General features: G+C 42.4%; 1 protein-coding gene across 21 annotated transcripts in view; it reads left to right on the forward strand.

Annotated features, from left to right (window-relative positions):
• The window catches only part of PALM2AKAP2 (PALM2 and AKAP2 fusion), a 527,870-nt gene extending 500,813 nt beyond the window's left edge, over nucleotides 1–27,057 (forward strand). For 9 of the 21 annotated variants that reach the window (XM_035305215.3, XM_035252544.3, XM_078370796.1 and 6 more), the window contains 3 exon segments: nucleotides 10,465–10,643; nucleotides 16,433–16,471; nucleotides 22,972–27,057. In XM_035305215.3, the coding sequence (XP_035161106.3) occupies nucleotides 10,465–10,643; nucleotides 16,433–16,471; nucleotides 22,972–23,070 (317 nt within the window). In that variant the 3' untranslated portion in view covers nucleotides 23,071–27,057. 21 annotated transcript variants of the gene reach the window in all.
• Nucleotides 27,058–27,498: the final 441 nt, after the last annotated feature.

Here is a 27,498-nt window from a genome sequence, read left to right on the forward strand (position 1 = left end):
ATACCCTGTGATCAAACTATATTTCTACTGTAAAACTTGAGAAGAATTAGCGACATTAAGTGGGTAAAGACTAGGAGAGCCTTATGTCAGCTCATGTGAGGTTTTGTTGCTAAATAAGTTATGAAAAAACTTGGTTTTCAGACTTTTTTGGATTTGGGAATTATGCGTGAAGAGTTGTGGACCTGTAATATTATTCTCTTTCAAAGAATTACTACTAGAGCCCAGAGAGGTTGAATTGCCCAGGGTCGCTCTCGGAAATGGTAGAGCCTGGTTTCAAACTCAGGCTCTCATTTGTCTCCAGAATCCATCTTCTTTCCCCTACCTCCTTCTTCCCATCTGTTGAGCCTGCCCTACGAGGTATACAGTAATAGCTTCTCTCTCCAACTTGTAACTCAGGCTCCCTCTACCCTTTCCTAGTTTCAGGCCCAACTTCTGTATTTTCTTGGGTCCTTCCTGATCCTCCTTTTAGGAGCCCCTATAGCTCTGCAGTCCTTCGCTTGCAGTGGCCTGGATGTATAAATTTGACTCCCAGAGGCCATGAAACAGCACTTCCCTAGTGACCCAGGAGGATTCCTTTCTGCTTTCAGAACTCAATTTCAGTGCCCCGAATTACAGTAGGCAAAATCACTTAGGCTGTCCAAAGATCTGAGCAGACAGCCAAGGGACTAATTTAGTGCACGTCAACCATCTAGCCTAGCTGCTCTTGTGAGTTCTTTCTGAAAGTTTATTTCCCAGGAAGAAGGTCTGCCATTCACTCCAGAAGCAGGCTCATTCCTTGAAAACTTTGAAAGAACTGGGTACTCAAGCAAGGAAGCAGTTTTTAAATTTGAGGATGAGCTGGAATCAGTGTTCATTATTCTATTAACTAAACATGAACGCTTTTGGCGTAGTGGGATCAAAGTCAAGGTTAGTTGACTGGTGATCACTGAGCGCTGTGACTACTTACTGTTCTTCATGCCTTTTAAAAACTGATCCTTCTGCCTTGGACCAGAACTTCCCTGTGTTCTATTTATCTAAACCCAACAAGTGTGTTTTCTGGAAAAATGCATGCCATTTAGAAAGGAATTGATAAGAAAAGACTGTGTCGAAGCTGTGTTTGGCAAGGGGTGAAGGTGTGCAGTGAAATCAGGACTCTCCAAATTCTCTTTAGACATTACCGTCATAGGTTTGGAAAGGGCCACGGCCATGGTTAAACCTGTGTGTCAGCCTCACTCTTGAGATGATATGGGCCCAGAAGTCTTTATTCTGTGACAAGCCTGTGGTCACAGCTTCTGGGAAGCAGAACTTTGGAAAAAGCAGAACATTCCCCACCAGCTGAATTCCCTAGTGTAAGCAGACTCTGCTATTCCTTCTGATAGTGCTGGGTCTTTGGTTATATCATGTGTCTGGGTTGGCTTCTTCTGGCTCATGCCTTGCTGGGCCACCACGTGATGTCCTCATTGCCTAATTCTGCCTGGCCACTTTGTGCTGCAAGTTAGGGGAGTGTCTTCTGAGGAATCAAACTCAGCCATGTACAAAAAAAGATGCATAGTTTTGAGCTGACAAAGAGGAGATGAATCAAAGAACCTAATTCTTGCAAGTTCCTTGGTGAGAAATAGGAGCTAATCAAAGCCAGGCTTGGGAGCAGAATATGCTCTGTGACCACCGGAGTTCAGGGCAGAATATGACTGTGTCTCTTACTAGCCATAGTTACTTGCTGTGTACTCCTGTAAGGAGACTGGCATTTCAGATCCATTTGATCTTGATGTGCTGCATATTTACAGGGTGGAAAACCAGGGGGTGAGGCAGGGCAGGAAGAGAGTGTGTGGGACAGACCACTAGTGCACCACAGAATGTATGTGTAGTTCTGTTTCCCATTACTCAAGTATAAATTCATGTGTGAAGGCTAGGCGAGGTGGCTCACACCTGTAATCCCAGCACTTTGGGAGGCCGAGGTGGGTGGACCACGAGGTCAGGAGATCAAGACCATCCTGGTCAACAAGGTCAAACCCCATCTTGACTAAAAATACAAAAATTAGTTAGGCAAGGCGGTACCCCTCTGTAGTCCCAGCTACTCAGGAGGCTGAGGCAGGAGAATCTCTTGAACTCAGGAGGTGGAGGTTGCAGTGAGCTGAGATCGTGCCACTGCACTCTAGCCTGGTGACAGAGCAAGACTCTATCTAAAAAAATAAATACATGAAATAAAATAATAGAAATAGAAATAGAAATTTCTATTTCTAGCTGGGATTTTTTTCAGTTACTCCCTTAGAATTAACATTGCTCTTAGAATCTTGAGGTCAGGAATAATGAGTTTTCAGTAGTCCACTGTGATTTCAAAAACTAAAGAGTAAAGAAAGTCCATCATTAAATGTATTGAGTGACAATAAAATTACACGCATTACCACAAAAATGTTTTCCTTTTGTGGGGAGGTAGTCTTCACACAGCCAAGCCCACCATGCTGGCAGAAATGTATTTAACAAAGGGATCTTGGTGGAGAATGACTATTCACCATAATTTTCATTCTTACTGTTTTAATTAACTTGTTTCTTTTCTGGTCTTAAACTCTGCTTGCCCTGTAGGAGCAGAGCTCTTTCTTTCCTTATGGAGTTTTCATCGTCTTCCAGTTGTGTTCACTGGGATATACCCAATATCAGCAACTCATCCAACACCCCGACTTACCTTCAAGCAATAATATTTGATAATTTCTCAGACTTATTAGCCAAGCAGCGGTATTTCTCATTTCTGAGCTAGGTTTATAATCTGAAGATTCATATCATTGCATTCTCCCACCCCTGGGGCCTTCAAAGGAGGAGATAAAAGTGGAAGGGACGAGCTCTTGGTGTGCGGGTCACAGCTGGAACCGCACAAGTCCCTGTACTCGGGTGGACAAGCAGGATGTTCCCTTGTCCTGAGAGGAAACGAAATTGAAAATGCAAGTCTGAGCTCATTTCTTGCTGGTGACTTGTGGGTCGCTTTAGATGTTTGCAGCCTTGTCCCGATGCTGCGTGAAGAAAGGAGGTCATTGAAGGAGGCTCTGGCCGAGGCATGTCCTCTGGTGGGTGTTTTTGTTTGGTTCGGTTTGGTTTTTAAATAAGAGTGGGTGATGGCTTTTTCTTTTCTTTTGAGAAATGTTGAAACAAAGGCTCTTTAATTTCAGACCTCAGACTTCATGCATAGAGAGTGTAATAATCACTCAAATCATAATATCTGACCAAAATAATTTTCAGAACTTGTGGAATCCCCATTCTTGGCTTTTTAAAAGTTAGAATAGGTCCTCCAGAGGAGGATTTGGGCTGTCAGGGATGACAACAGCTGTATTCTGAGTACATGCAGCTCTCTCTCTCCGGCTCTTTTGGTGGGAGGAATTTCAGATTCTTTTCTCTGCCCCCTGTCAGCACAGCCTGCCACAGATGCCCAAGGGAAATCCGTAATGCCTGGAAGATCCAGAAGCACAGCCAGGGCACGGCTTGCTTTCTCTGGACCAGAGAGTAGTATAACTATTTATGATAAATAACATGAAACACCAATGTATGCTTCCTGGTTTTCTTTCCCACTCATGATGGTAGACACCACTAGCTAATTTAGAGTGAAACTCGTTGGCTTTCCTTGCTCGGTAGTCTGCATTGTAACGCTATAGTCTCATGAGCACCGCCCTTACAGAGATGAAGTCTTTTCCTTCTGAGCGCCCCTGAGTGCCTGGGATGATGGAAGGCACTGCATCGTCCATAAAGGTTAAAGCAAGCAGGTTTATCTACTTTTCTCAGCATGGGCTAATGATATTGACAAGAACAGTTTTCTGTTTTTTTAATATTTTAAAATTAAGTTGTGAGTATTGTAGAAAAAATATAAAAAGAATCAAAAGTGATTCATAATCCTACCCTCCCAGGAATAGCCACCTTTCTAGGTTTTCTCCCTGCCTGTAGGTTTATGGAAGGCAATATTGGGTTTATACTTGCATTTGTTTCTATTGCTGCTGTGAAAAATTACCACAAATATAGTAGCTTAAAAAAATACACATTTATACAGGCACAGTGGTTCATGCCTATAATCCCAGTACTTCGGGAAGCTGAGGCTAGAGGATTGCTTGAGCCCAGGAGTTTAAGACTAGCCTGGGCAACATAGTGAGATCTTGTCCCTAAAAGTAATAATAATAATGATTTTTAAAAACACACGTGTTATCTTACAGCTTTAGAAGGCAGAAGTCTAAAATTCATCTGCTATGGACTGAATTGTGCCCTCTCCCCCAAATTCATATGCTGAAGTCTTAACTCTCAGTATTGTGGTATTTGGAGGTAGGGTCCTTTGGGACATAATTAGGTTTACATGAAGTCGCAGAGTGGGGCCCATGATAGGATTAGAGCCCTTGTAAAAAGAGACAGCAAACAGCTGCTCTCCCCACTGTGTGAGGACACAGCTGTCCTCAATCCAGGGCAGCTGTCTGCAACCCAGGAGAGAGACTTTAGCAGAAACCGACCATTCTGGCAGCTTGATCTTGGACTTCCAGACTCTAGAACTGTGAGAAAATAAATGTGTGTTGTTCAAACCACCCGGTCTGTGGTATTTTGTTATGGCAGCTCAAACAAACTAAGACAGGGCTAAAATCAAGGTGTCAGTGGGCAGTGTTCCTTATGGCGGCTCTGAGGGAGAGTTCACTTTCTTCTCTCTTTCATTCTGTATGCTGCCTGCATTCCTTGGCTCATGGCCCCTTCCTTCATCTTCAAGGCCAGCGGTGCAGCGTCTTCAGATCTCTCTCCCTCTCTCTCTCTCTGACCCTCCTGTGATTATATTAGACCCAATTAGATATTTCAGGATAACTTTCCTATCTCAAGTACCTAAACTTAATCACACCTGCAAAGTTCTATTACAGCTTTTGGTGATTAGGACTTGAACACTGTTGGTGAGGCCATTATTCTGCCCACCACAGGAGGCAACATATAGCATTCATCTTATGCTGATTGAGTCTCCGCCATGTGCTATGCACTTTTGCTTTCTTTCACACAATTAAGTGGTGAGCTAGGATTTGAACCCAGGCAGTCTGGCTCTCCAGCCTGCACTCTTGAACTCCTGCAATATATCTACTTTTGCAATCTGCTTTTTCTCTTGATATATTTTGAACATTTTCTCATGATCTTAACCATTCTTCTAAGTTTGAGAGTCTGAAACATGGTTTCTAATGGCTAAGTAATACTTCATTGCCTGAATGAGCCATAGCTAACTTAACCATTCTTCAATAGGAAGATATCTTGATGTAGTTAAAAAAAAATACAGCGGTGAACGTTCTTGTACGTGAGCTTTGTGCCCGTACTTAAATATTAACTGAACTTGGGCCAAAAATGTTCCTTGGGAGCTTCTTAACTACTGTACATTAGAGTACAGTATTTCCTAAGCTGTTTTGTTTTTTCTTCTGCATTTATTTACTTATTAAAATTTTTTTTTTAGAGATAAGACCTCACTATGTTAACCAGACTGGTCTGAAACTCCTGAGCTCAAGTGATCCTCTGACTTCAGCCTCCTAAAGTGCTGGGATTACAGGCATGAGCCTCTGTGCCTGGCTTTTTTCTTGAGGCATTTAATAGATTCTATGAAGTGAGATTTTCTGGTTAGATAAACTTGAGAAATGGTGCACTCCATCCCTGAATAAGAGCTTCACAATCTTATTAGCACTGAAACCAGAATTCCTCTGGTAAACAAATTCCCCCTCCCTTTCCCTGCTTTCTTTAACCCAGTATTTCCCAAGCTTAATTTGACCTGAGATTTTTTTCTTTGCAGCATCAAGTATGATCTTTTAAAGCTAAGGTAACAGGACACAATGTTAGAAACACAGCTCTGGAGTCAGCGTAACCAAGTGAAGCTGCTTACCCTCAAACACCTTCAAAACCTTAAGTCTAAAATCATTCCGATGGAATAGTTTGAATATAATCATGTTTATGAAGTAAACTCAAATGTTTCCTATCCTCCACTCAGAATTTCAGTGTAACTTTGTTCTAGTGGTTCCTTATGTTCATTGTAGAGGTCACATTATACATGTTCCTTGCTCTGTAAATGTCAGGACTGACCATCAGCCAGGGCCAGTACAGGTCTGCCCTGAGGTCTACATGGCACTGTGTGTTCATGTTGCTGCTCAGGGATAGTGACTGAGGTCATTCAAGAGGGCCGTTCTGGCCAGGCACGGTGGCTCATGCCTGTAATCTCAGCACTTTGAGAGGGCAAGGCAGCCTGATCACTTGAGGTCAGGAGGTTGAGACCAGCCTGACCAACATAGCGAAACCTGTCTCTACTAAAAATACAAAAATTAGCCAGGCGTAGTGGCGGGCATCTGTAATCCCAGCTACTCAGAAGGCTGAGGCAGGAGAATTGCTTCAATCTGGGAGGCAGAGGTTGCAGTGAGCCAAGATTGCTGCACTCCAGCCTGGGCGACAGAGCGAGACTTGGTTTTTAAAAAAGGAAAGTGTACTATAGAGTGTTCAGTGCAGGTGAGGAACTGGATGGGAGGATGTACTCACTGAAAATGGGGCTAATTTCAGGTATCACAAGCTATTGAATCATTCATCAGGTGAATAAACTGATAGCAGAGCAAAGTTTGAGGAAGTAACCAACACTGGACCTGGGGTGACTGGGGAGGTGCTGGGTGAGATGCACGCAGTTTGCAGAGTAATGGGGCATGTCCTCTGGGCCATGGGACTTCAGGGGGCCTTATGGGGTCATGAAAAAGGATGTGATTGAGCTCCCAGGCCTGTGGCACAGACTGTTTGCATCACATGCATGTAATGATCTTCAAGACCCAAACTGGTGCAATCTGCAGTGTCCACTATTGGGGGAAGAGCATCCAAAGTGCTGTCACCATCCTAATGGAGAAGACCAGTGGCTGCAAACTCTGGACCTCTGAGGAAGTTGTTAGGTGTTGAACAGGTTGCTCTCCGGCCTTTTGGCAGTCTGTGTGATTTCTAGATGACACCCAGAATTCTGGTGCCTGGTTTGAATCATACTGGGGGAGGATCATCAGAGGTCACAGGGCCTGGCAGAGAAGCCTGGCTGAGCTAGCTTTCCTTGATACTGACCAGAATGATGGCCGGAAGTCTGGGGATGAGGCATACTATCTTCTCTCTCTGGGGACCCGTGACAGCATCTCCTGAGAGGCTAAATAGAGAGAAACAGAACATGGGCTCCGTTATCCAAAGCAACCATTCTTGGCCCCTTTATCCCTGGAAGCTCCTGCTCCAGAACTCCTAAGTCAGCCTTTCTTTCCTGTTACTCCTCTGACCTCTAGTGGCTAGAACTGGAAAAATGTGCTCCAGGGATGAAATCATAAATAAGCAGGAAATGTCCTTAATGTTTAATGGCTGACCACTTCTCTATAGCAATCCTTTACCGTCTTTACAGCATTCTTTCTGCATACATCTCATCGTTTAATTCACCCATCATCCACACTGGGTTTTGGGCTCCAGACTGTGACCGTTACTAGCTCATGTAACTTGGGCTGGAGTTGGCGTCTGAGCCTGTGTGGTCATGACATCCAGGTGTCATGACATCCGCCCTAACTACATTTCAGGGTTGTTACAAGGCTCAAATGACATGAAGCCTACAAAGGAAATGATATACAAATCCACTTGTTACTCCAAAGCCATCGAGTCTGTGATTCTGCAAACCTAAAATGTTTTAATTCATGTATTTTGGTGAAGGCATTTAAGCCCTTTCTTCTGTCTCTCTATGGGTGATTCTGTCCCAGTCCATAAGCCTTTACTTGTGGTTGTTATGTATATTTCATAATGGACTTACTGATTACTCCGCAAACATGAATTCCTCCCTCGTGCCATGTACCACAGCTACTGCTGGGATCTGACAGTGATCAGACCGGCAAGGCTCTACTCCAATGGAGTTTACATTCAAATGAATTAAGGGGATTCATAGACAGGTGAAACATACCTCCCTGTCCCCAAGATGATGTTATAGCTTAACTAAGAAGACAAAAGCTTCAATAACCAGATATGATTCAAGGCAGTGTGTGAAAACGGCCTTCACAGAAATATAAACAGGAATTCCACCCACTGTGCTGTGTGTGAAAGGCAGAAGCTAGAAGCAGTGAATATAGGCTGTGCTTTCTAGATGTTTAATGCTGGGAGAATGGCTGATGGGAGGTGATCTGGACACTTGAGAGGTCGACTGGAAGATGATGAAAAATCACCTGGTAGTTGGTGTCTACCTCTGGTACTAGAAGAGATGCAAGAATTTTATGCAGAATATGCATGAAATTGTTCATCTCACCCGTTAGTCATATTATTCTTTGAGATTCCAATTAAATAGTAGCTAGATTTCATTGGATGCTTTCTGTTCTGAATATTAACCTTACAGATATTAACTTTATCCTTATAATAACTATATGAGGTAGGTACCCCTATCATCAAACCCATTTTACAGATGAGGAAACTAAGATATCGAAAGAGTAAGTAACTTGCCCAAAGTGATTTGACTGCCAAGTCATAGATTCAAACCCACATCGGCTGGCTCCAGAGCTTGAGTGCTCACCACTGTGCTACATTGTTTCTTAAACCTTCAATTAAAAAGTCAGTCGGAATTTTCGGGGATGCATACTGAGTGTGCAGGAGTGACCTGAGGTCTGGTATTGCTTTAAAATAATTCAGCAAGTCTAAGGAAGGAAGAAGAGCCAATTATGCCAAAATCTTGAAAAATGTTTACTCTGAGTGACGTTTATAATATTTATAGGGGTAATTATAACATTCCCTAATTTCCATAATAAAAAATAGAAACCATTTCTAGGGAATCTAGAGATTCTGAAATACTTATTATTGTACTGTTAATATCAAAAGACTTTCTAGTTATCTGGGTAGTTTAGATCAAAGCAATGAATTTCACTGTTATTAACGTAATGTGGCTGTGAAACGGAGTGCCCTTTTCTATATAGTAAAAACTATTTTCCATCTAATCCCCAAATGTGATAGTTAAATGCCTTAAAAAGAATCAGTAAGGGTGGATCCTGCCAAACGTATTTGATAGAATAGCAAAATGTTTGAGTGAGAAGAGACCACAAAGACGTCTTCCAAAATTCCTGTTTAACAGCTATGGCGGTTAAAACTAGGAGAATTTAAGTGATCAGCCCACGATTGAAGTGGGAGTATGAAATGATGATCTGTAGTCAGTTACATAGCCCAGGACTGGAAGAGCGGGTGTTAAAAACCTGGGTTTCCCGGACTCCATGCCTTTCTAACGCTCATCAGAAGGAGATTATACCCAGTAAGGGGCTAAGCAGCCCGCGTGGAAACACCGACACCAGGCCTCACTTGTGATTCCTGCTACATCAGGCAGGTGCCAAGTTAGAAGTCTGGGATGTCAGATGGAGAAAGGTGGGTCCACTTCAGCTTGGAACTGGAAGAGGTCAACTGGGCCTTTCACCTCGCAAATGGGACCATATAAGCCCCATTTATCTTGTGTGTTTCCTCCACAGTCTTTGTTCACAGATTCTGGCCGCGTCAACCACAAAGGGCATAATTGGAGAAATCAAAACTGGTGTACTTGAAGATACTTCTCCGAAGTGCTTTTGGGGCTCTGTGGCAATAAACCCACCCCTGAAGGGCCAGAAGCCAGGGCCAGGCATTTCGTGGGAGGGTGGGATGCAAATGGTCTTAGTGAGAGTGCATGGAGTCACTGCACCACTGTTGAATTAACCACTGACCTCATCTCTCCACCCTGAAGATCTTGGAAGACATCGAGAGAGCTAAAATCTCCCCATTCCCAAGGCCGGTGTGCACCTTTTCCACTGCCTTTGTTGGTGTACACTTCTTAAGGTCTGGGAGGCCTCAAACCCAAATGTTTCAGGGCCCCAGTGGGTTAGGTAAATGAATAAAGCTGGCCAGTGTAAGACCAGGGTGCCTTGAGAAGAACAAGCCTTGTCCTTATTCAAAGGTTTTATAACACTAGTCTGTCTGCGCAAAAAGCCAGGCAGGTCAGCAGACAATTGGCTACCTGTGATTTAGAGGATAGACCCTGGTGAGGAAAGCAGGAGGCCTGGGTACCATCACTGGCTCCCTCTGACCTCAGCACAGCCTTCCCTTGGCAGAGTCTCAAGCTCCTTCATCTGTTAAGAAGTGGGTCTCTGAGTCTCCAAGGCGCCATCACCTCTAACAGTCTAATTCTATGATCTATGATCTATGATAGAATACATGTCTCAAAACAACTGGAGCCACTGTCTGTCTGTCTGCCCAACAGATATTTGCAGTGTGTGTGCTGGGCCTGTTTAATCTAACTGACTTTTTAGAACTCAGTATCCTTGAGATCTTTGGATGGGTTTGTGCTTTAACTGTAAGTGCTTTGATCCTGTAATATAATAAAATGGCCTACACTTAACCATCATTCTGGTACCACTATGTGTGTCAGAGGTTGTTGGTCTTTTATTTGCCAGTTTCTTTTCTTTCTAAAAGCAGTCATGAGCAGACAAGCTTAGAAAGGGTCTTCTCTTCGTGTTGTTTCAGGGAAAATAGAGAAAGTCAAACCTCCTCCATCCCCCACCACTGAAGGCCCCAGCTTGCAGCCTGACTTAACCCCCGAAGAGGCTGCCGGAACCCAGCGGCCCAAGAATCTGATGCAGACCCTCATGGAAGACTATGAGACACACAAATCTAAAAGGCGCGAGAGAATGGATGATAGTAGTGTAAGTTTTTCCTCCTTTCCTCTTTCACTTCTCTGAGCACGGCCGTCGGTGTGGCGTGTGGCATTCCAGTTCAGGCACAAAATGTGTATGTGGTTGTCTGGTCAGCATTAGGGTTCCAATATCAGTTTTCTAACATGTGGTTTCACATGCCTGGAATTGGGTTTGGGTTTTTGCCTGTTTCAAAAAAAAAAATGTTGATCATGCAGGGAGCTGGGCCTTTGCTGCCACAAGTGTAGCTGAAGTCTGTCAGCCAAGCTAGTGCATGCGATGTTTGCTGTGTAGAGACCGCATGCAAGATGCAAGGGCCATGCAGGGTGAAGGATGCAAGTGCCCTGAAATGATCCCTAAGCACCTGGGAGCTGATTTCTACCATTCCCCAGTAGGGAATTTATTTCTCTAGAGAAGGATGAAGATGTTGTTTCTTCAAAGCCAACTCTCTGGGCAATCCCTTACTATGTTACACAGTGCTTAAAAGACTGAGTGTGTTTGGGGCTGTTAACAAGCCCATGTGCATAGCTTGACAGCAAAGAGCTAGTTAAAATGACAGTTGAAAACCACGTGGCTACTCTGCTACCCCCAAGCCCTAGTAACTTTGCACATAACGTTCCAATTAACTATGAAGGAAGTCATCTGCTCTGTGGTTTCTTTCTACAGTTAGAGACATAGGAGCTGTTGCTCTGAGTCCCAGGAGTCTGGAAATCAGCCTCAGGTTTATGCCAACCTCCTGTGGGTCTTCTGGCACCAGTCTCTTACTACATACTGAGGTCATCACCGCCTCCACTGACTGCACTGAAGTCACAAATCGTTTGGGTTGGTTGAGGATCCTACTGGGTTTACCTGAGACAGTCCTGGCTTATGCCTGTTGCAATGTTGTGATTATTAATATCCCCATTCTTTTGTTGTTGTTGTAGAGACAGGGTCTGCAATTATGGCTCATTGCAGCCTCGACCCCCTGGGTTCAAGCAATCCTCCCAACTCAGCCTCCTGAATAGCCGGGACCACAGGCGTGTGTCAACCCACCCAGCATATTTTTAAACTTTTTTGTAGAGAGGAGGTCTCATTATGTTGCTCAGGCTGTTCTTCAACTCCTGAGATCAAGGGATCCTTTTACCCCAGCCTCCTAAAGTGCTGGAATGATAGGCATGAGCCACTGTGCCCAGCCTGCCTTTCCCTCTTGAAAGTGTCCCAGTTTGGGTGATAAACCATGTGGTCACCTTAAACTTGAATGCTATGGGGTTCACAGTAAGAATTTCATGCTGCTTTATTGCCTTTTATATCCTAGCTGGCTAAGTTAAAGGATTTCTGGAGGTGAAGCCCAGATATTGAGAGTTGCTTTCAAAATATATGGTGGTAAAAAAGGAGGAAAGCAAACACATATGGCAGCCTGGCCACTCACTCGGCATCTGCCAGGCTTTCCCTGTGTTTACACCTGAACTGCATGGAGCACTGGCTCAGCTGCTCTCTCAGGCTGCAGCTGTTTTACTGGGCTGTTGTCTGTATCAGACAGTGGGATGAGGCCTGGCCCTTGGTAGCTGCTGCAGACATTTCCACTGCTAAACTTCACTGTAGGGGAGGCAGCAGCTCCTTTCGTGAGCTTGTAGGATTTTTCCCTGGCTACTCAGTCATGTTCGCCAGTCCTTCTTTGAAGCCCCACTTAAAAGGATAGTGTTTACCTTAGGAATTTTCTGGAAGCTAGATCATTTTGAGGCTTGGTGCCCTAGGTGTCTTGTTTCTTTTCTCTCAGTGACTGTGGTATACATCAGCAGCTTTGGTAGAATTTAGCCAAGTGGGTGCCCCACACTCTGGTATGGATGGGGAAGCACAAGTAGAACCACTTGGTCTGTGACCCATGTGAGTGTTTGCTGAGCACACTCTACTAGTCACTTGTGTATGACTTTTGTATCGGAGTGCAGATGATAGGGAAAAATACTCCATACAGAAGGGTAGAGGCAGTTCTCACTAATTTCTTAAAGGTAGGGGGCTGGAAGCCTCTTTCCTGCACACGCTGACGCTCTGGCAACTGCCTAACGAATGCCAGCCAGGTTGGGTTTGTCCTTTGCATGAATGAAGCTGCTTGGAGTCAGCGTTTTAATATGCCAATTGCCCTTCCCTTAGAAAGCGAAGAGGCAGCCTCCTGTCTCTATATTTTCCAGGAAATAAACATTTTGAAAAAGGAAGAGACCTAACTAATTAAGCTGTTTATATCCCTGCATCTTGAATCTTTGCACTGTTATTGCTATTACAACAGCACCAAGTTTGTTGTTGTTGAAAATTCTTAGGAGCAGGACAAAATTTACCGATCCGCTATATGCTCATTTAAGAGACCCAAATCTAAAACAATAAATTCAGATTGCCTCGAAAGCAAAGATGTGATCCTCAGTCAGACTTCGAATGAGAGCCCTCTCCTAGCCCTTCCGATTCAGGGGACCTTTTCTTCTGTATCTATGTCAATTGCTGGTGGATATGTTGAAGTTTTTCGGCAGGGATGAACAAAGATTCATTTTTTTTTCCCTAGTCAATCTGTGGCCCCTTTTTCATTTTTTTTTCTTTAATTGTCTCTTATACCAGAAGGATGGTAATAGAGAGCAGATGGATTGCTGGGTGGTTGCGTTGTGTAACTGGCTTAGCTATCCGTAAAAGCTTAAAGTAATTCTCTTAAAGGTAAAGTAATTCAGGTCTCTGGCCTCCACTTATGTACACTATTCTCAGGGAGAAACATGGCTTCTTAGACTCTCTACCCTCTAAGCACCTCAGTGCTTCAACTGACACGCCCAGCATCTCCCCATGTTATGCAGCATCACCCCCAGCACCTCCATCTGCCGATATTTTTTCCAGTGAGACACTTAGCAGCATTTTGGCGTGGCCTTTTGGAGATGATAAACCACACCTGAGAATCAGCGCCTGTCACATGATTAGAATACAACCATGTGTTTGCCCATTGAAAGTTACAGTTCTTTATGAATTGAGCAAAAATAATTCTTATTTTTCTCATTCTGTTCTTTCTAAGGAGAAGGCAGAGTTAAAAACAAGACAGGCTAATAATTGGAGTGTATATAATGGGTGATAAGTTAGACACAATGATATTGAGGAAAGCGAAAGACAGAGAAGGAGGAAGATAGAATGTGGCTATGCCTGAAGTTTTGCTGAGTGAGAAAAACTGATCTTTGCCATCAAAACAGGTTCAGTGTCCCCCGAACACCCATGAGAGCTGTGGTGGCCTCTGGAGTCCTGTCCACAGGGACTCAGCTCTGGGCCCTGCTCTCTCCAGTTTTCCACTTTATAAAAATTCATATTCAGGGAGGCCCCTGGCATATGGGAGTCAGGGAGTGGTGTTATAAAAAAGTTATCCCTGGCTGGGTACAGTGGCTTACGCCTGTAATCCCAGCACTTTGGGAGGCCAAGGTGGGCAGATCACGAGGTCAGGAGGTGGAGACCATCCTGGCTAACATGGCAAAACCCCGTCTCTACTAAAAATATAAAAAATTTAGCCAGGCATGGTGTCACACACCTGTAGTTCCAGCTACTTGGGAGGCTGAGGCAGGAGAATTGCTTGAACCCAGGAGGCGGAGATTGCAGTGAGCCAAGATTGTGATTGTGCCACTGCACTCCAGCCTGGGCAACAGTGCGAGACTCCATCTCCCAAAAAAAAAAAAAAAGTTATTCGCAACTGGCCATATTTGTTACTAGCTCAGAACTTGAGCAAAGTGCTCCCTTTAGTGGCTGCAGTCCTCACGCACCTGGGCTGATTTCTTTGTCCTGCATATCACAGTCACCAATGAGTATCTCCAGCCTCACTTATTAAAAGACCTCTTGGCTAATTCTGGGGCCAGGAGAATTACTATCCCCACCCAACCACTTACCCAGGGCTGTTTACCAACCTTGCAAGGCCTTTGTGTGAATTAGAAAAAAACCACCCTTGTTCCTTTGTGAAGATACAGCCCTGCACCAGCCACACATTTTGGAGGTATAATAGGGGACTGGGCTTCAGCACCATTCATCCCTTTAGCCTGGCGCTTTTGTGCAGTGTAGCAATCCTACTCATATTGTGGGTTTCTCTTATCTGGAAATGTTTTCTTGTGTGGAAATGTCCCCTTATCTGGGTCTCATACCATTTCTGCTCAGTCATGCAATTCATAATGGACTAGTGAATCCTAGTTTCCTAAAGGGCTTCTTGATGCCTTGCAAAGGGACTGCTTCCAAGGTGGGGTTGCCCACTCATGGATCTGGAAGACATTTGGATCAGTGGGCACAAATGATGGGCTGTTTGGATGTTTTTCCTTCAGGCATGAAGAATCCCTCTAGGAAACTATTATTCATCAGTCCATCTTGAATTACAAGACTGTATTTAAGCAAACCGTATTTTTCTAGCCAATTGTTTCCCCAACCTGACCTGAGCCTCAAAAAGTGAAGATGATGGGTCACTGAGTCAGTGATGCTCATAGACATCTGGAAGGTTTGCTTTGTCTTTCTCAGTTGAAGGGATGTTGACTAGAGTCCAAATTATAGTCTCCCAGGTGTTCAGCCCCATCTTTACTTCTAGCACAGGATTTGCTCTCACTGAGGTTTTCCTATGTGGTCTCCTTCTCTATCTCATCCCAAGACTTAATTACTGAGAGGTCATCCAACCACTCTGTCTTGTCTTAGGACAAGAGAAGACCTCATCCGTTCTCCTGGGCTACATCAAAGCTGAGAGTTCCCTTCCAGACCAGGTCATGCATTGAGAGCTGTGGCCACACTCCCGCTGAGTGGGCGAAGGAAGCCCATCTGCCTCCCATTCCCCCAGACCCCACAGGAAGCTCAGTGATGCTTTGTGCTCCCCTAACTCTCACTTGGGTTCTCACTCCTACTCTATGGAAGGTGCAAAGGAGAGAGAAGAGCCCCTGACTTGTCAGCTCCCAGCCATTATCCCGATCATGAGAGAACTGTAATTCCTGAGTGTTACATATAAGAAGCAGTCAGTGATCACAGATATGTGATCCTACTAACTAGTCGATGACTGTCAATGCCCCGAACCAATAAATGCCTTAAATGCCTTAAGCAGTGTAAATGTGTGCTCATTACCGTAATTCTGGAGAGGGCTGCCCCAAATTGGTCCTGCTATCTCATTTCCCATAGTCAGGCCACTTTCTTCTGTATTTTGCGGAAGACTTTTTGTCCCCTATAGGAACTAAAGGATTATTTCAGTTCCCAAGTGCTCATACTAATGCTAAATAGTCTTCCAAAATTGCTATAAAAAGATGATCCCACTCTCAGCACCTCATCCAGGCCCACAAGCTTCTGATGAGGGAGGCAGTATGGTCTATCTGCCTAGGCAGGGCTACTCTTAGGTCAGTTTCAGAGAATCTGCCTCCACAACCCAACTCCTGTGATTAGGATCTTTTTTAATGGAACAACTGGTTACAAGATGGCTCTGGGGTTCAGAGAAGCCTACGGGAAGAGAAAAGGCTGTTTGACTACAGATTCTAGCAAATCCAAAATGGCCCCCAAGGACCAGGTGGGCAGCTGGTTGTGTGCAGAGGGGAAGGAATCTTGTTAATTCAAAGTGCAAAAAATGAAAGCAACATTTTGAATTAACAAAGTACGGCTTATCTGATATTTTTATTAGTGAATAATAGGATATTTAGTTGCTGCAAAGGACAGACTTATAAATAAACTAATATCAGATGGAGCAAGTCTGGTATTACTTCCCCTCACATCCACTTCTGGTGTGGTGCCTGTTCCCGGCTAGGGGGTGTTCTGTAAGTGTGTCACTGCCATGTACTAACCCTGGTTTTTTCCCTCTCTGCCAGTACACCTCTAAGTTACTGTCTTGCAAGGTGACTTCCGAGGTACTTTTCAATTTGTTTGTCTTGGTCTTACCGAATGCATGATCTAGGTGCATGCTGTGGTGGTTTGCCATTTCCTGATGACTTAAATGAAAATGGCAAGAAACATGGCTTGTCTCCATATGTATTTTTTGTGTGCCTTTTCTGAATTATGGGACTGCCTCAAAATGTTGGAGTCCATGCAACAGTGATACACAGTGGTATGCTGTCCTATGCTGTGCTGGGCTGTGGGGGTGAGCGGGAGGGTACTGGGGAAGACCTGGCCTGCTCACGGATCTTGAAGGCGTTTGGACCAGAGGACACAAGTGATGGGCTATTTTGGATTTTAGAGAGTCTTAAGGTGTTAATAGCAAGTATACTTGGTCTGGTTGGAAAACAGTAGGGCTCATGCAGATTGAGCTATTGATTTTCACCCATTCTTTGTTTACCTTAACATAAAGCTAGAAATCTCCATTCTATAGATTTAAGATGAACCATCCTAATCTATAGATTTATCAAATGTGAACCATCCCAGGCCTCCCTCCTTCCAATCTTTAAACGTGTATTTTTATCTTAGGAACTTGAAGCCTTGATTTCTCCAAAAGCCTCCTTAAGAGACAAGGTCTTAACTCTGTCATCCAGGGTGGAATAGTACAATGTATAATAGTATAATCATGACTCACTGTAGCCTTGACCTCCTGGGCTCAAGCAATCCTTCCACCTCAGCTTCCAAAGAGCTGGAACCACAGATGTGTGCCACCATGCCCAGCTAATTAAAAAAATTTTTTTTTTAGGGACAGGGTCTCGCTATTTTGCCCAGGCTGGTCTCAAACTCCTGGCCTCAAGTGATCCTCCTGCCTCAGTCTCCATTGAGGTTGCGGTGTGAGCCACTGCTCCTGGTCCCCAAAAGTCTTCTTTCCTTTTATACAGATTGCACAAATATGAGAAGATGTAATATTTTTCTCTTTTAAATTTTTTTTCTATTTTGTCCATTTTTCTTTTTGCTGAGAAAGCACAATATTTTTCATATGTTTATTTCTATATTTTATTTTTATTTTAAAAAGATTTTTTCAAATATATAGAATTGTAGAGAGAATCATTCATTCATTCGTTTAACAATTTTTGAGGCTCTACTGTGTGTCAGGCATTGTTCTAAGTTCCAAGAATACAGCAGTCGACAAAACAAGGTTCCTGATATCGTGGAACTGGCATTCAAAATCATATAAGAGAATACAATAATAAAACCCACCTACCCAGCTTTGCCCAATCTTATATTTCATGATAGTTAATATTTTTAAAAGAAATTAATATAGCAAATACAATTTAAGCCCTCTTGTTACTTCTCCCAGTTCCTTCCTCCCCTGCAATCCCTAGAAGTAACTGTTTTTGAGCTTGTTGTTCATGATTTTCATGCATGGTTTTATATTTATACAAATGTGTATATACATAAACAACATCTGGTTTTCGCATGTTTAAAGACATTGTATAAATGGTAAGTCATGTTGCAGTATCTGCTGCTCCTGACTTTGTTCTGTCTGCATTGTTTTTAGTTGTGTCCTTGTTGATCAATGTGGCTCTGGTTCATTTTTTATAACTGCTGTGTAGTATTCCATTGAATGAATATATCATTATTTATTCAATCTTCTATTGATGGAAATGTAGACTATTTCCAGTTTTTTTTTTTAACTGTTAGAAATAATGCTTTTCTGAATGTTATTATACATGTCTCTATATGTACCTATGGAAGAACTTCTCTCTGTATCGAGGAGGAGAAGCACTGACTATTAGACTGAAACATCCTAACATTTACTAATATTGTAAATTAGTTTTAAAACTGATTGTATTAACCTGTAGCATAATAAGTTTTTTGGTCACTATTTAACCTAAGAATTGTATTTAAATATAGAGCTGACCTGCTGATTGTCAGTAATTTCCTTTCATAAGATATCAGATGAATATTGAGAATTTTCTTTCATAAGATATGAAATGAATATTGAGAATGTCATTCTGTACCTTCTTTAATGTCTAATTGTGGTTCTCATTTGCAGGATGGCAGTTTGAGAATTAGTACTAAGCCCATCTGCTTTGAATCAATTTAAGACAATGAAAATCTGGTCAAATAGATCCCAGGAAGATAGAGTTGGGCTCACTCTGTCTTCAATTTAAGAGCAGATAGGGGTGTGAAATATAAATATTAATATTAATAGGGTGATATTATTTAACATATCTGTCTTTTGTTTCATATCTCCAAATTAAAATTGTCTATACTGATTGCTCTCCAAAGTCACTTGGATTCTCTAAGCATTAGACAGAAAAATTAATATTCAAGTGTTGTTCAAAGATAATTATTTTTTATTCTCCACCAGACCTGAATGTGAATTTGTGAAACCAAGAAAACTTTATTTATTTTAGTTTAGTTTTTTTTTTGAGACACAGTCTCACTCTGTTTTCTAGGCTGAAGTACAGTTGTGTGAACTCAGCTTACTGCAGCCTCTGCCTCCCATGCTCAAGTGATTCTCGTGCCTCAACCTCCTAAGTAGCTGGGACTACAGGTGCCCACCACCATGCCTGGCTAAATTTTTATTTTTAGTAGAGACAGGTTTTCACCATGTTGGCCAGGCTGGTCTCGAACTTCTGGCCTCAAGCAATCTGCCCACCTCAGCTTCCAAAGTGCTGGGATTACAGGCCTGAGCTATTACACCCAGTCACAAAACTTTAAATCAGATCCTTTTTCCATGGGGAGTGTTGATAGCTCTTCTCTGATGCATCTTCCTCTGGACTCCTTACAGCCACTGGGCAGCCATATAGTTTAGTGGCCTCAAGCATGAACTGCACCCAGAGTGCGGAGTTCAAATCTTGGTTTTGCCTTCTGCTAACTGGGTAATTCTGGGCAAGTTACTTAACCTCCCTATGCTTCAGGTTCTTCATATAAAAAAAGAGGAGTAATAACAGCATGGATTTCAGAGACTAGTATCGAGAGGGTTCAAACAGTAACATACTACTTAGGACGTGAGTATGATGATTATTAGAGCCCCAGAGATGTGCTTTTTTGCCCAGAAAATGAAGGAATGAACTTTAGAAAGTAAAGTTAATATGCAGTAATAAACAAGTAATAAGAGCTCTAAATTTGCTAGAGATTCACACACATGCACACACACATACACACACGTGCACACACGCATGCCTGAATTAATTACGGAACAGATACTCATTCACATACCTTCCCCAAGGGCTTGGTTTTTGAATCTTCTGAAGGCCAGTTGCGGGGCAGCTTTACTCCCAGGCAGCCCTGGGTCATAAGCCTTATGAACCCAAAGACAGCTTTATATCAAGGTTGCCAGGTATTTCAGTAATGATGTTTATTTTCTTGTCTGTGCCTTAACTAGAGGCTTTAGATTTCAATAGAAATTTATTGTATGGCCATGGTAAGTGGGCATAAAAACCAGGGGAATGAAGAGAGCTCATTTTTGGTATAAGTGAATTATTTGGGCTCTTGACAAGCAGATGTCCAAACCCACGCTAAACTAAATGTTTCCATAATTATGAATATTATTTTTCTGCCCATTATACTTTTCATTACTAAGTTCCATGAGGAAAGGGACTATTCTATCCTCAACATGAAGTACTGTGCCTTATACTTGGTAGAAAACTAATAAACATGTGTAAGTTGGAGCGATAGATGGCTTGTAACAAGAGTTCCTGAAAAGCAGAGCAAACTTAATTTGCTCAAATTGTTTGAGAATTAAAATGGGTTTAAATAACAAGAAAAAGAACATTCCAAGAGGATGGGGACCATAATTTTTAGAACTTTAGATTTACTTGTAGCTTTTGTGTAAACCTTTCTGTTTGTATCTGCAATCTGAAAGGCAAAGAGATGATCCTTTTATACAGTGTAGAGTTCTTTATAAAATACCTCATGTATTTATATGCCACTTCATAATTTATAAATCCCTTTCACATGATGATAGAAATAATTATTTCATCATAGCAGGCTCTGCTTTAGAGCTTACTGTGCAATGGGAACTACATTTAATATTTTTGATACATTGCCTCATTTATTTCCCTGTCCAACTTTATACTGTAGTTTTTATGACCCCCATTTTACCTGGGGATACTGAGGCATAGGGTAACTGACTTTTCCAAGGTCATGAGGATTTAAAGTAGAGCTGCCTAGACTTCAGAGTCCACAGTGCCTTCTGAGAAAGCCTGTGAGGTAGGTGTGTTATCCATTTTATAGGTAAAGAAATGTGAGATAAAAGATGAACAACAGGCTGGGCATGGTGACTGACTCACACTGTAATCCCAGCATTTTGGGAGGTCGAGGTGAGCAGATCATGAGATCAGGAGCTCGAGACTAGCCTGGCCAACATGGTGAAATCTTGTCTGTACTAAAAATATAAAAATTAGCCAGGCGTGGTGGCACACGTGTGTAATCCCAGCTAGTTGAGAGGCTGAGGCAGGAGAATCACTTGAACCCAGGAGGTAGAGGTTGCCATGAATGGAGATCACGCCATTGCACTCCAGCCTGGGCAACAGAGCGAGACTCCATCTCAAAAAAAGAGATGAACAACAAAGGACAAAACCGGAAATAGAGCCCAGGACTTCCACATGCAATCCAGTGCTGTTTTTCAGTTCCATGCTACAACACATTAAACTATTAGAAAATTTCTCTATTTAACTATAGCAGAGTTGGAAGCATGCTTTCCTCCTACTTATTTGTTATTCGTAGATATCTGTGGATACTGAGTGAGTGACCATATACAAAACACATTATGACATGGCTTATGTGCTTAACAATGCATCATTCATTCAGCAAATATGCCTGAGGCGGAATAGGGGAGGCTTCCCAGAGGAAAGCATGTTGAAGCTCTAGGTGGTCCATTCATTTGGCAAAAGTGCAGAGAAGCAGATTGAGATGGACCCCCAGAGCTCCCATCTACCCAGAATCTGCTTGTGTCTGGGCTCCCCACTCTGCCTGTAACTGCATCTCCTTGCTTCTCTGGAGTTGCCAACTATATTAGTGCATTTTCATACTGCTACGAAAATCTAACCGAGACTGGGTAATTTATAAAGAAAAAGAGGTTTAATGGACTCACAATTCCACATGGCTGGGGAGGCCTCACAATCATGGCGGAAGGCAAAGGAAAATCAAAAGCACGTCTTACATGGCAGCAGGCAAGACAGTGTGTACCGGGAAACTGTCCTTTATAAAACCATCAGGACTGGTGAGACTTATTCACTATCACGACAACAGCATGGGAAAACTCGCCCCCCATATTCAATTACCTCCCACGGAGTCCCTCCCACAACATGAGGGGATTATGGGAGCTACAATTGAAGATGAGATTTTGGTGGGGACACAGCCAATCCATATCACCAATATCACTGTCCCTTGCCTAACTGATTACATTTAGAATAAGCAATGCCTTCATTGCAGTTTGCATAATCAACCAATATTGGCTCTACTGAACTTTTCTCTTAAATCAGAAACTGTATGTCCTAAGCAAATGCCAGGGCAATTGGTGAGCATGCCTGGACTTGCATTTGCTGCAATGTCATGAAATAGAACTATTTTTCCTATGTTGGCAACCTAAATGCCATTCATCTGGAATCTCTTCTTGATTACACTGAAACTGGAGCAGATAGGCTGAAGTCTCCTCTCAGGAGTCCACGGACTGCTCTAGTGAATGGGAGGAAGGGAGGCTATCCCTCAGGGGTGGTGGGCCTACTTATTCTTAATGTTGTTACCTTTCATTTCATTGATTAGTATATGAGGCCTGAAGTTGCATCAGAATGCTGAGATTGCTTTTATTGGTCCAAGAACCCTTTTTATTTTTTTCCATTTAACGGCTTTTTTAGTTTAATTTTGCCAAAGTGGGTTTTTGTATTATAAATATCATTATAGCTTAGGTAGGTCCGCAATGCTTGATGGACTGAATCCACACTGGTCCCATTTTTTGGAATTACTTTCTGGTTTGCTTGTTTATGAAGAGACTAAGACCATCTATAGTGTGCTGTCCAATATGATAATCACTAGTCACATGGAGCTATTCAAATTAAAATTTATTAAAATAAAATAAATATTTAGTTTCTCAGCCATACCAACCCTGTTTCAAGTGCTCAATAGCCACATGTGGCTAGTGGCTACCATATTGAATAGCAGAGATACATTTTCATCATTGCATAAAGTTCAGTTGGACAGCACTGATCTATTACATGCATGTCTGAAAACTTGACACGTGTAGTTCAAAGAAATTTGCAGAACATTTCATGAAAATTCAGTCTCTCTGTAGTGAAAACCAGTGATCAAGTAGCAGATGAATTTTGGCTGTGAGATGAATGCATAACCAGAACCTCCCATTCCACTTTCCCAGCATCTCTCCTATCTCTCAGCAGTACTAGACACTTTATCACTTTCTCCTCTCAAGCTGATAAAGAAAAAGGAAGAAAGAAACAGAGAAGTTGGTTTGTGTTCATAATTAACATCCATGAACTCTGCATAATTTTTCCCCCTCTCTTTACAGGTCCTTGAGGCCACACGGGTTAATCGAAGGAAGAGCGCACTGGCGTTGCGCTGGGAAGCAGGGATCTATGCCAACCAGGAGGAAGAAGACAACGAATAAACTTCCTTCAACCCAGGAAACGTCTTTGGTGCTTGGGAGACCAAGAAACCAAGAAATCAACAACTGAAAGCATTTTAATGGACTCTTTATTAAAGTGCAAACAAACTCAGCAATCCTTATGTAGACCAGAAGCTGCAATACACAATGATGAAAAATAAAACAAAAAGGAAGTCCACCCATCAGACTCTGGACACCCAGGAGTCAAAAGAGAAAGGATTTTTTTTGGTGACTCAATCCCAGTGTCTGGTTTTGGGCCAATCCACAATTGATCCAAAAGGACAAATGATGTTACAAGCAAATCCACATAGTTGCTACAGGCGGAACTGAGACCAGCCTCTCTGGGTGATGAAGGACAGTGGTGATAGGGCCACTTAGAGAGCAGTAGGGCCCAGGCTGGTGCAGCCTACACGGCACAGGATATTTCCCTACACCAGTTTCCCACCTGTCGCTTGCAGCATCAGAGGGTGTTGCATTAACTCCATTTTCTCCAGCAGCCATAAAATGAATGGCGTTTCTCTCCATATTTGCCCAGAAGAGGCAGTTATGATTCCACTTCTCTTACATTTAATTATTTTTAATCGAGAACAATTCATAATCACAGTTCATACAATTCACATTTTAAGACAATGTTTCTTCATGTTGCAAATACAATCTCTGCTACATTAGGAGGCTGAGAAAAGGGGAAGAGAAAACCAAACCAAATGGATGATATTAGCTTTAGGATCTTGTCTGCTTATTCTCTTCACTGATCTGCAGTTTATGAGAACACATTTTCACAGTTACGTTTCTTCATAGGAAAATATATTTAGTGGGCAACAACTATTTTTATGATGGGATGGGGGAATATATACATGTATAGAATCTGTCTACATTGAACAACTTGGTTCAAGATGGTAGGGGTATTTTTAGAGTGAAATAATTGAAAAAAAAAAAAAAAAGGCAAACTCTGCCTTGGAGAGGTGGATGACAAGAAGTAAAAAGGTGTTTCTAATTATTTTGTATTATAAAGTGGGCCTTAGAGATAGGAAGAAGAATGATGGATTCTTTTTGGGTCAGTCAGAAAGGAAACACGAAGGAAAAGTAATGAAGGTAGAGAGAGAACAAGGGCGGGAGGAAGAAAGAATGGGAACAAGATAAGGAGGTAAGAGATACTATTTTTGCTGAGCAAACAGTGTTTTTCAGGATTATACAAAGAAAAATATAGAATAGAAATTTAAGTGCAGGCTTGGAATCAGCTACAAATCCTAAAGATGGGGTGTGTGTTTACACCACTGTGTGTTTGTGTAAAATGTGTATGTTCACAAGTAAGGGTGTATGTGTGTGTGTGGATTAAAATTGCAGCGTGACCATGGCACTTGGGTGTACAGGTAATTCCTCCAAAGCTGTTTGCTGGCTTCAGGAGTGAGTGAGAATTTCTTTTTTATGAAAAGGGATATAAAGGCACTGAGCTGATGCAGTATTTGTAATATTAAATTGACCTAACAAGGTGTTTGCATGAGTCACAGTTGCAGAGTTTTGAGCAGTTTTGTAATTTGACATTTAGGAAAGTCTCCTATTTATTCTCATGCTTTGTATTCATGCTTAGTATACTATAGAGGATGCCAGCTTTAATCTTTCTGTCATTTAAAGCAATATGATAAGGGTATTCAATAATTGGGTGCCCTAAATTTCTGGATGAGAAAATGTTCAATTCTGGCCATGAGAGAGAGAGAGAGAGAAAAAATAACCAGCCTTCTCTTTTTTTTCCACTTTGTTTTAAAACTGTGGTTTTTAAAAAAGCAATAATTAAGTCAGACCTCACTGAAAATCATTTTGTTTTTATATTGTTATGTCATAAGCTCTAGTATGTTATTCTAACAAATAGCAATTCCACAAAATTTGTATGTAGATGTTAATCCACATTTCCTTTGTTTCTTTATTAGACTTGGGAGGGGGGGACGTTTATTCACAGATGAGAAGTAGGCACAAAGTAAAAAAAAGGAAGCATCCACTAATGAGGATCCTTTAAAACTATCAAGGGAACCTGTAACTTGAAGCCACATTCTACAGATGGCAGCCAAAACAGACATGGGCAGTTCGCACCATCTTTATATGGTTCATTCTCCTGAATATTCTGAATGAGTTCTCAACAAAATGTGCTAGCCACTGGGAACACGAAACAAATATGATCCCTGTTGCAGGAAATTCATTTTATAGTGAGAGAGGCTGCCATGAAAACTAACATTCTCAGGAAAATGAGATCCATGTTAGATTAGAAGTCCAGACATGGAATGGGAGGACCCAGGAAGAAGGATTGTCTTTGCCTGAGAATTTCCAGCTAGAGGTCCCAGATGCCTGGACTGAGGACTCAGCGACAAGGAGGCATTCCCAAGGCAGACATGGGGATAAGAACAGAGGCAGCAGCATTGCAGGCGCCAGGCACAGTGGCAGTTAGGATGGCTGGAGAGTAGGATAGTTCAATGGGTTGCACAAAAAATGTGCTTCATGTTTTCTCAGACTGACTCATGGATCTTGTAGAGACTTGATAATAACTCCCCCATTTTTCACAAGAGGAAACCATCCTTATGACTTAAAGTTTTTTGTTTTGTTTTGAAGAAAACCATGTGCTACATGAAACCTACATTTGACAAGAGAATGTACAGCTAAGAGAAAAGCTTAAGAGGCCACACTATTCACAGAATCGCTTTAGAGACAATGAAGTGGTCTTTGACCACAGTTGATTGAACCAGAACACTTATTCCTTAAGGAATATCAGAGTTACAGAGCTGGGGGATCTGGGGCCATGCTGTGTGTGTGGATAAGGAAAGAAACGCTGTTTCTGGGACTCTCCCACAGTCACAATGCTCTTTTCACTGTGGCCCCTACATCTCTTAACTTTTGCTAGTTCTCCTATGCTGCCTTCCGGATTACTGCTGTCTGTTTTCTTGCTCTACTCACTGAAGATCCTATTATAATCCCATTAAAATGTAAACTTAACAGTTTACTTGGGAGAGCCAGATTTTCTCTGTGCTCTTGAGTTTTTTATTCATTCAAGAAACCTTGGGCCACCGCTTTGTACATACACCTCTGTGCTAGGCTCTGGGATTCCAAATGAACCCTTTTAACTTTCTGAAGATGGGACCGTCCCCTGGAGGAAAGTCATTCCTGCTTAATCCATCAAGAGAAAGAGGCTTACGAAAAACTTTGGCTCTGATGCTCGGCCCCACCCCCAAATAGCACGTAAGCTTGTTAACCTTACCTCTTACAAAATGTATAGATTCTGTAGATGTGAAAAGCCTTTCTGGAAGTATTGCATTCTGCCGTGTGTATAGGTGTTCTTTTTCCTCCGGAGCTGATTAACTACTGACATGCCTTGGCTTTCTCATCCAGAAATTATGGAAACAGGGTCTGTCAGTGGCAGGAGGCCGGGCTGTGTTTTACTTGGATGACGCAATGCAATTTACTTGCCTCTTCATACCCATGCATGCTGCTCACCCTAGACAATGACATATAAGCCGTATGTAGATCAGTGTCCACATATACACACACACACACACACATATATTAGTGCATAACAAGGAACACTAAAACAGTGTTGATTCTTGTCTCTGAAGACAAATAATTAAACCTTTTTTTTCCCAACTAAAGAATGGATTTAATTAAACTATGTATTGAAAAAAAGTAGCCTGTTAGAGATGGTGAATATATTCCATTTTAGTTAAAGAACCAATTTCCTGAATTGTAAGCATTCAGTGAGCTGCCAATTTTGATTTTGTGTTGCTCTTTACCCAAATGATTTTTTTTCTTTATTTTTCTTTTCTTGGGGGAGGAGGGGGAAAAGGCAGCAATAGTGTGTTTGGAAATTATACTCTGTATCTGGCTTTCCTGTGTATGTTAACCACTTAAATGTTATTATCCTGCTTTGGTTTTATAGTGATTGTGAGGCATTCAATGCAAGTATACAGTTATTTTCTCATTAAAACCCAATGTGTGTTGAGTTTTTATAAATAATGGCTGCTTGTTTGACCGTGGGGGAGGGTGGAAGACCTGGCCAAACAGTGGTGTGCCAGCCTCCTTAGCCGCTGCTGTGACAGCTTCTGCTTCCTCATGTTTGGAACGAAGGAAGCAATCCGAGCTGAGGAGGCGCTGCGGCACCAGGCTGTTCCCACAGCCTCCTTTTCAGTGCTGTCCCCACAGCCTCCTTTTCAGTGCTGTCCCCAGCCACCCTGGCTAGATGCCAGAAGGTGCAGGTGCCTCTTGAGGACACAGACTTTGGAGCCACAGCAAGAGCTGGACAAACACAGGACAAACTGTAAACTCCAGCCTTGCCTATGGCTTTTGGTTCTAACCTTGAGAATAATTTCCGAACACGTGTGTTTGGCTCTCCTCTGCAAGGAATAGAGAATTTTGGACTTTAAAGAGCATATGAAGACCACAGGTTCATCAGAA

Source organism: Callithrix jacchus, chromosome 1 (assembly GCF_049354715.1).
Source record: "Callithrix jacchus isolate 240 chromosome 1, calJac240_pri, whole genome shotgun sequence".
Classification (NCBI taxonomy): Eukaryota; Metazoa; Chordata; class Mammalia; order Primates; family Cebidae; genus Callithrix; species Callithrix jacchus.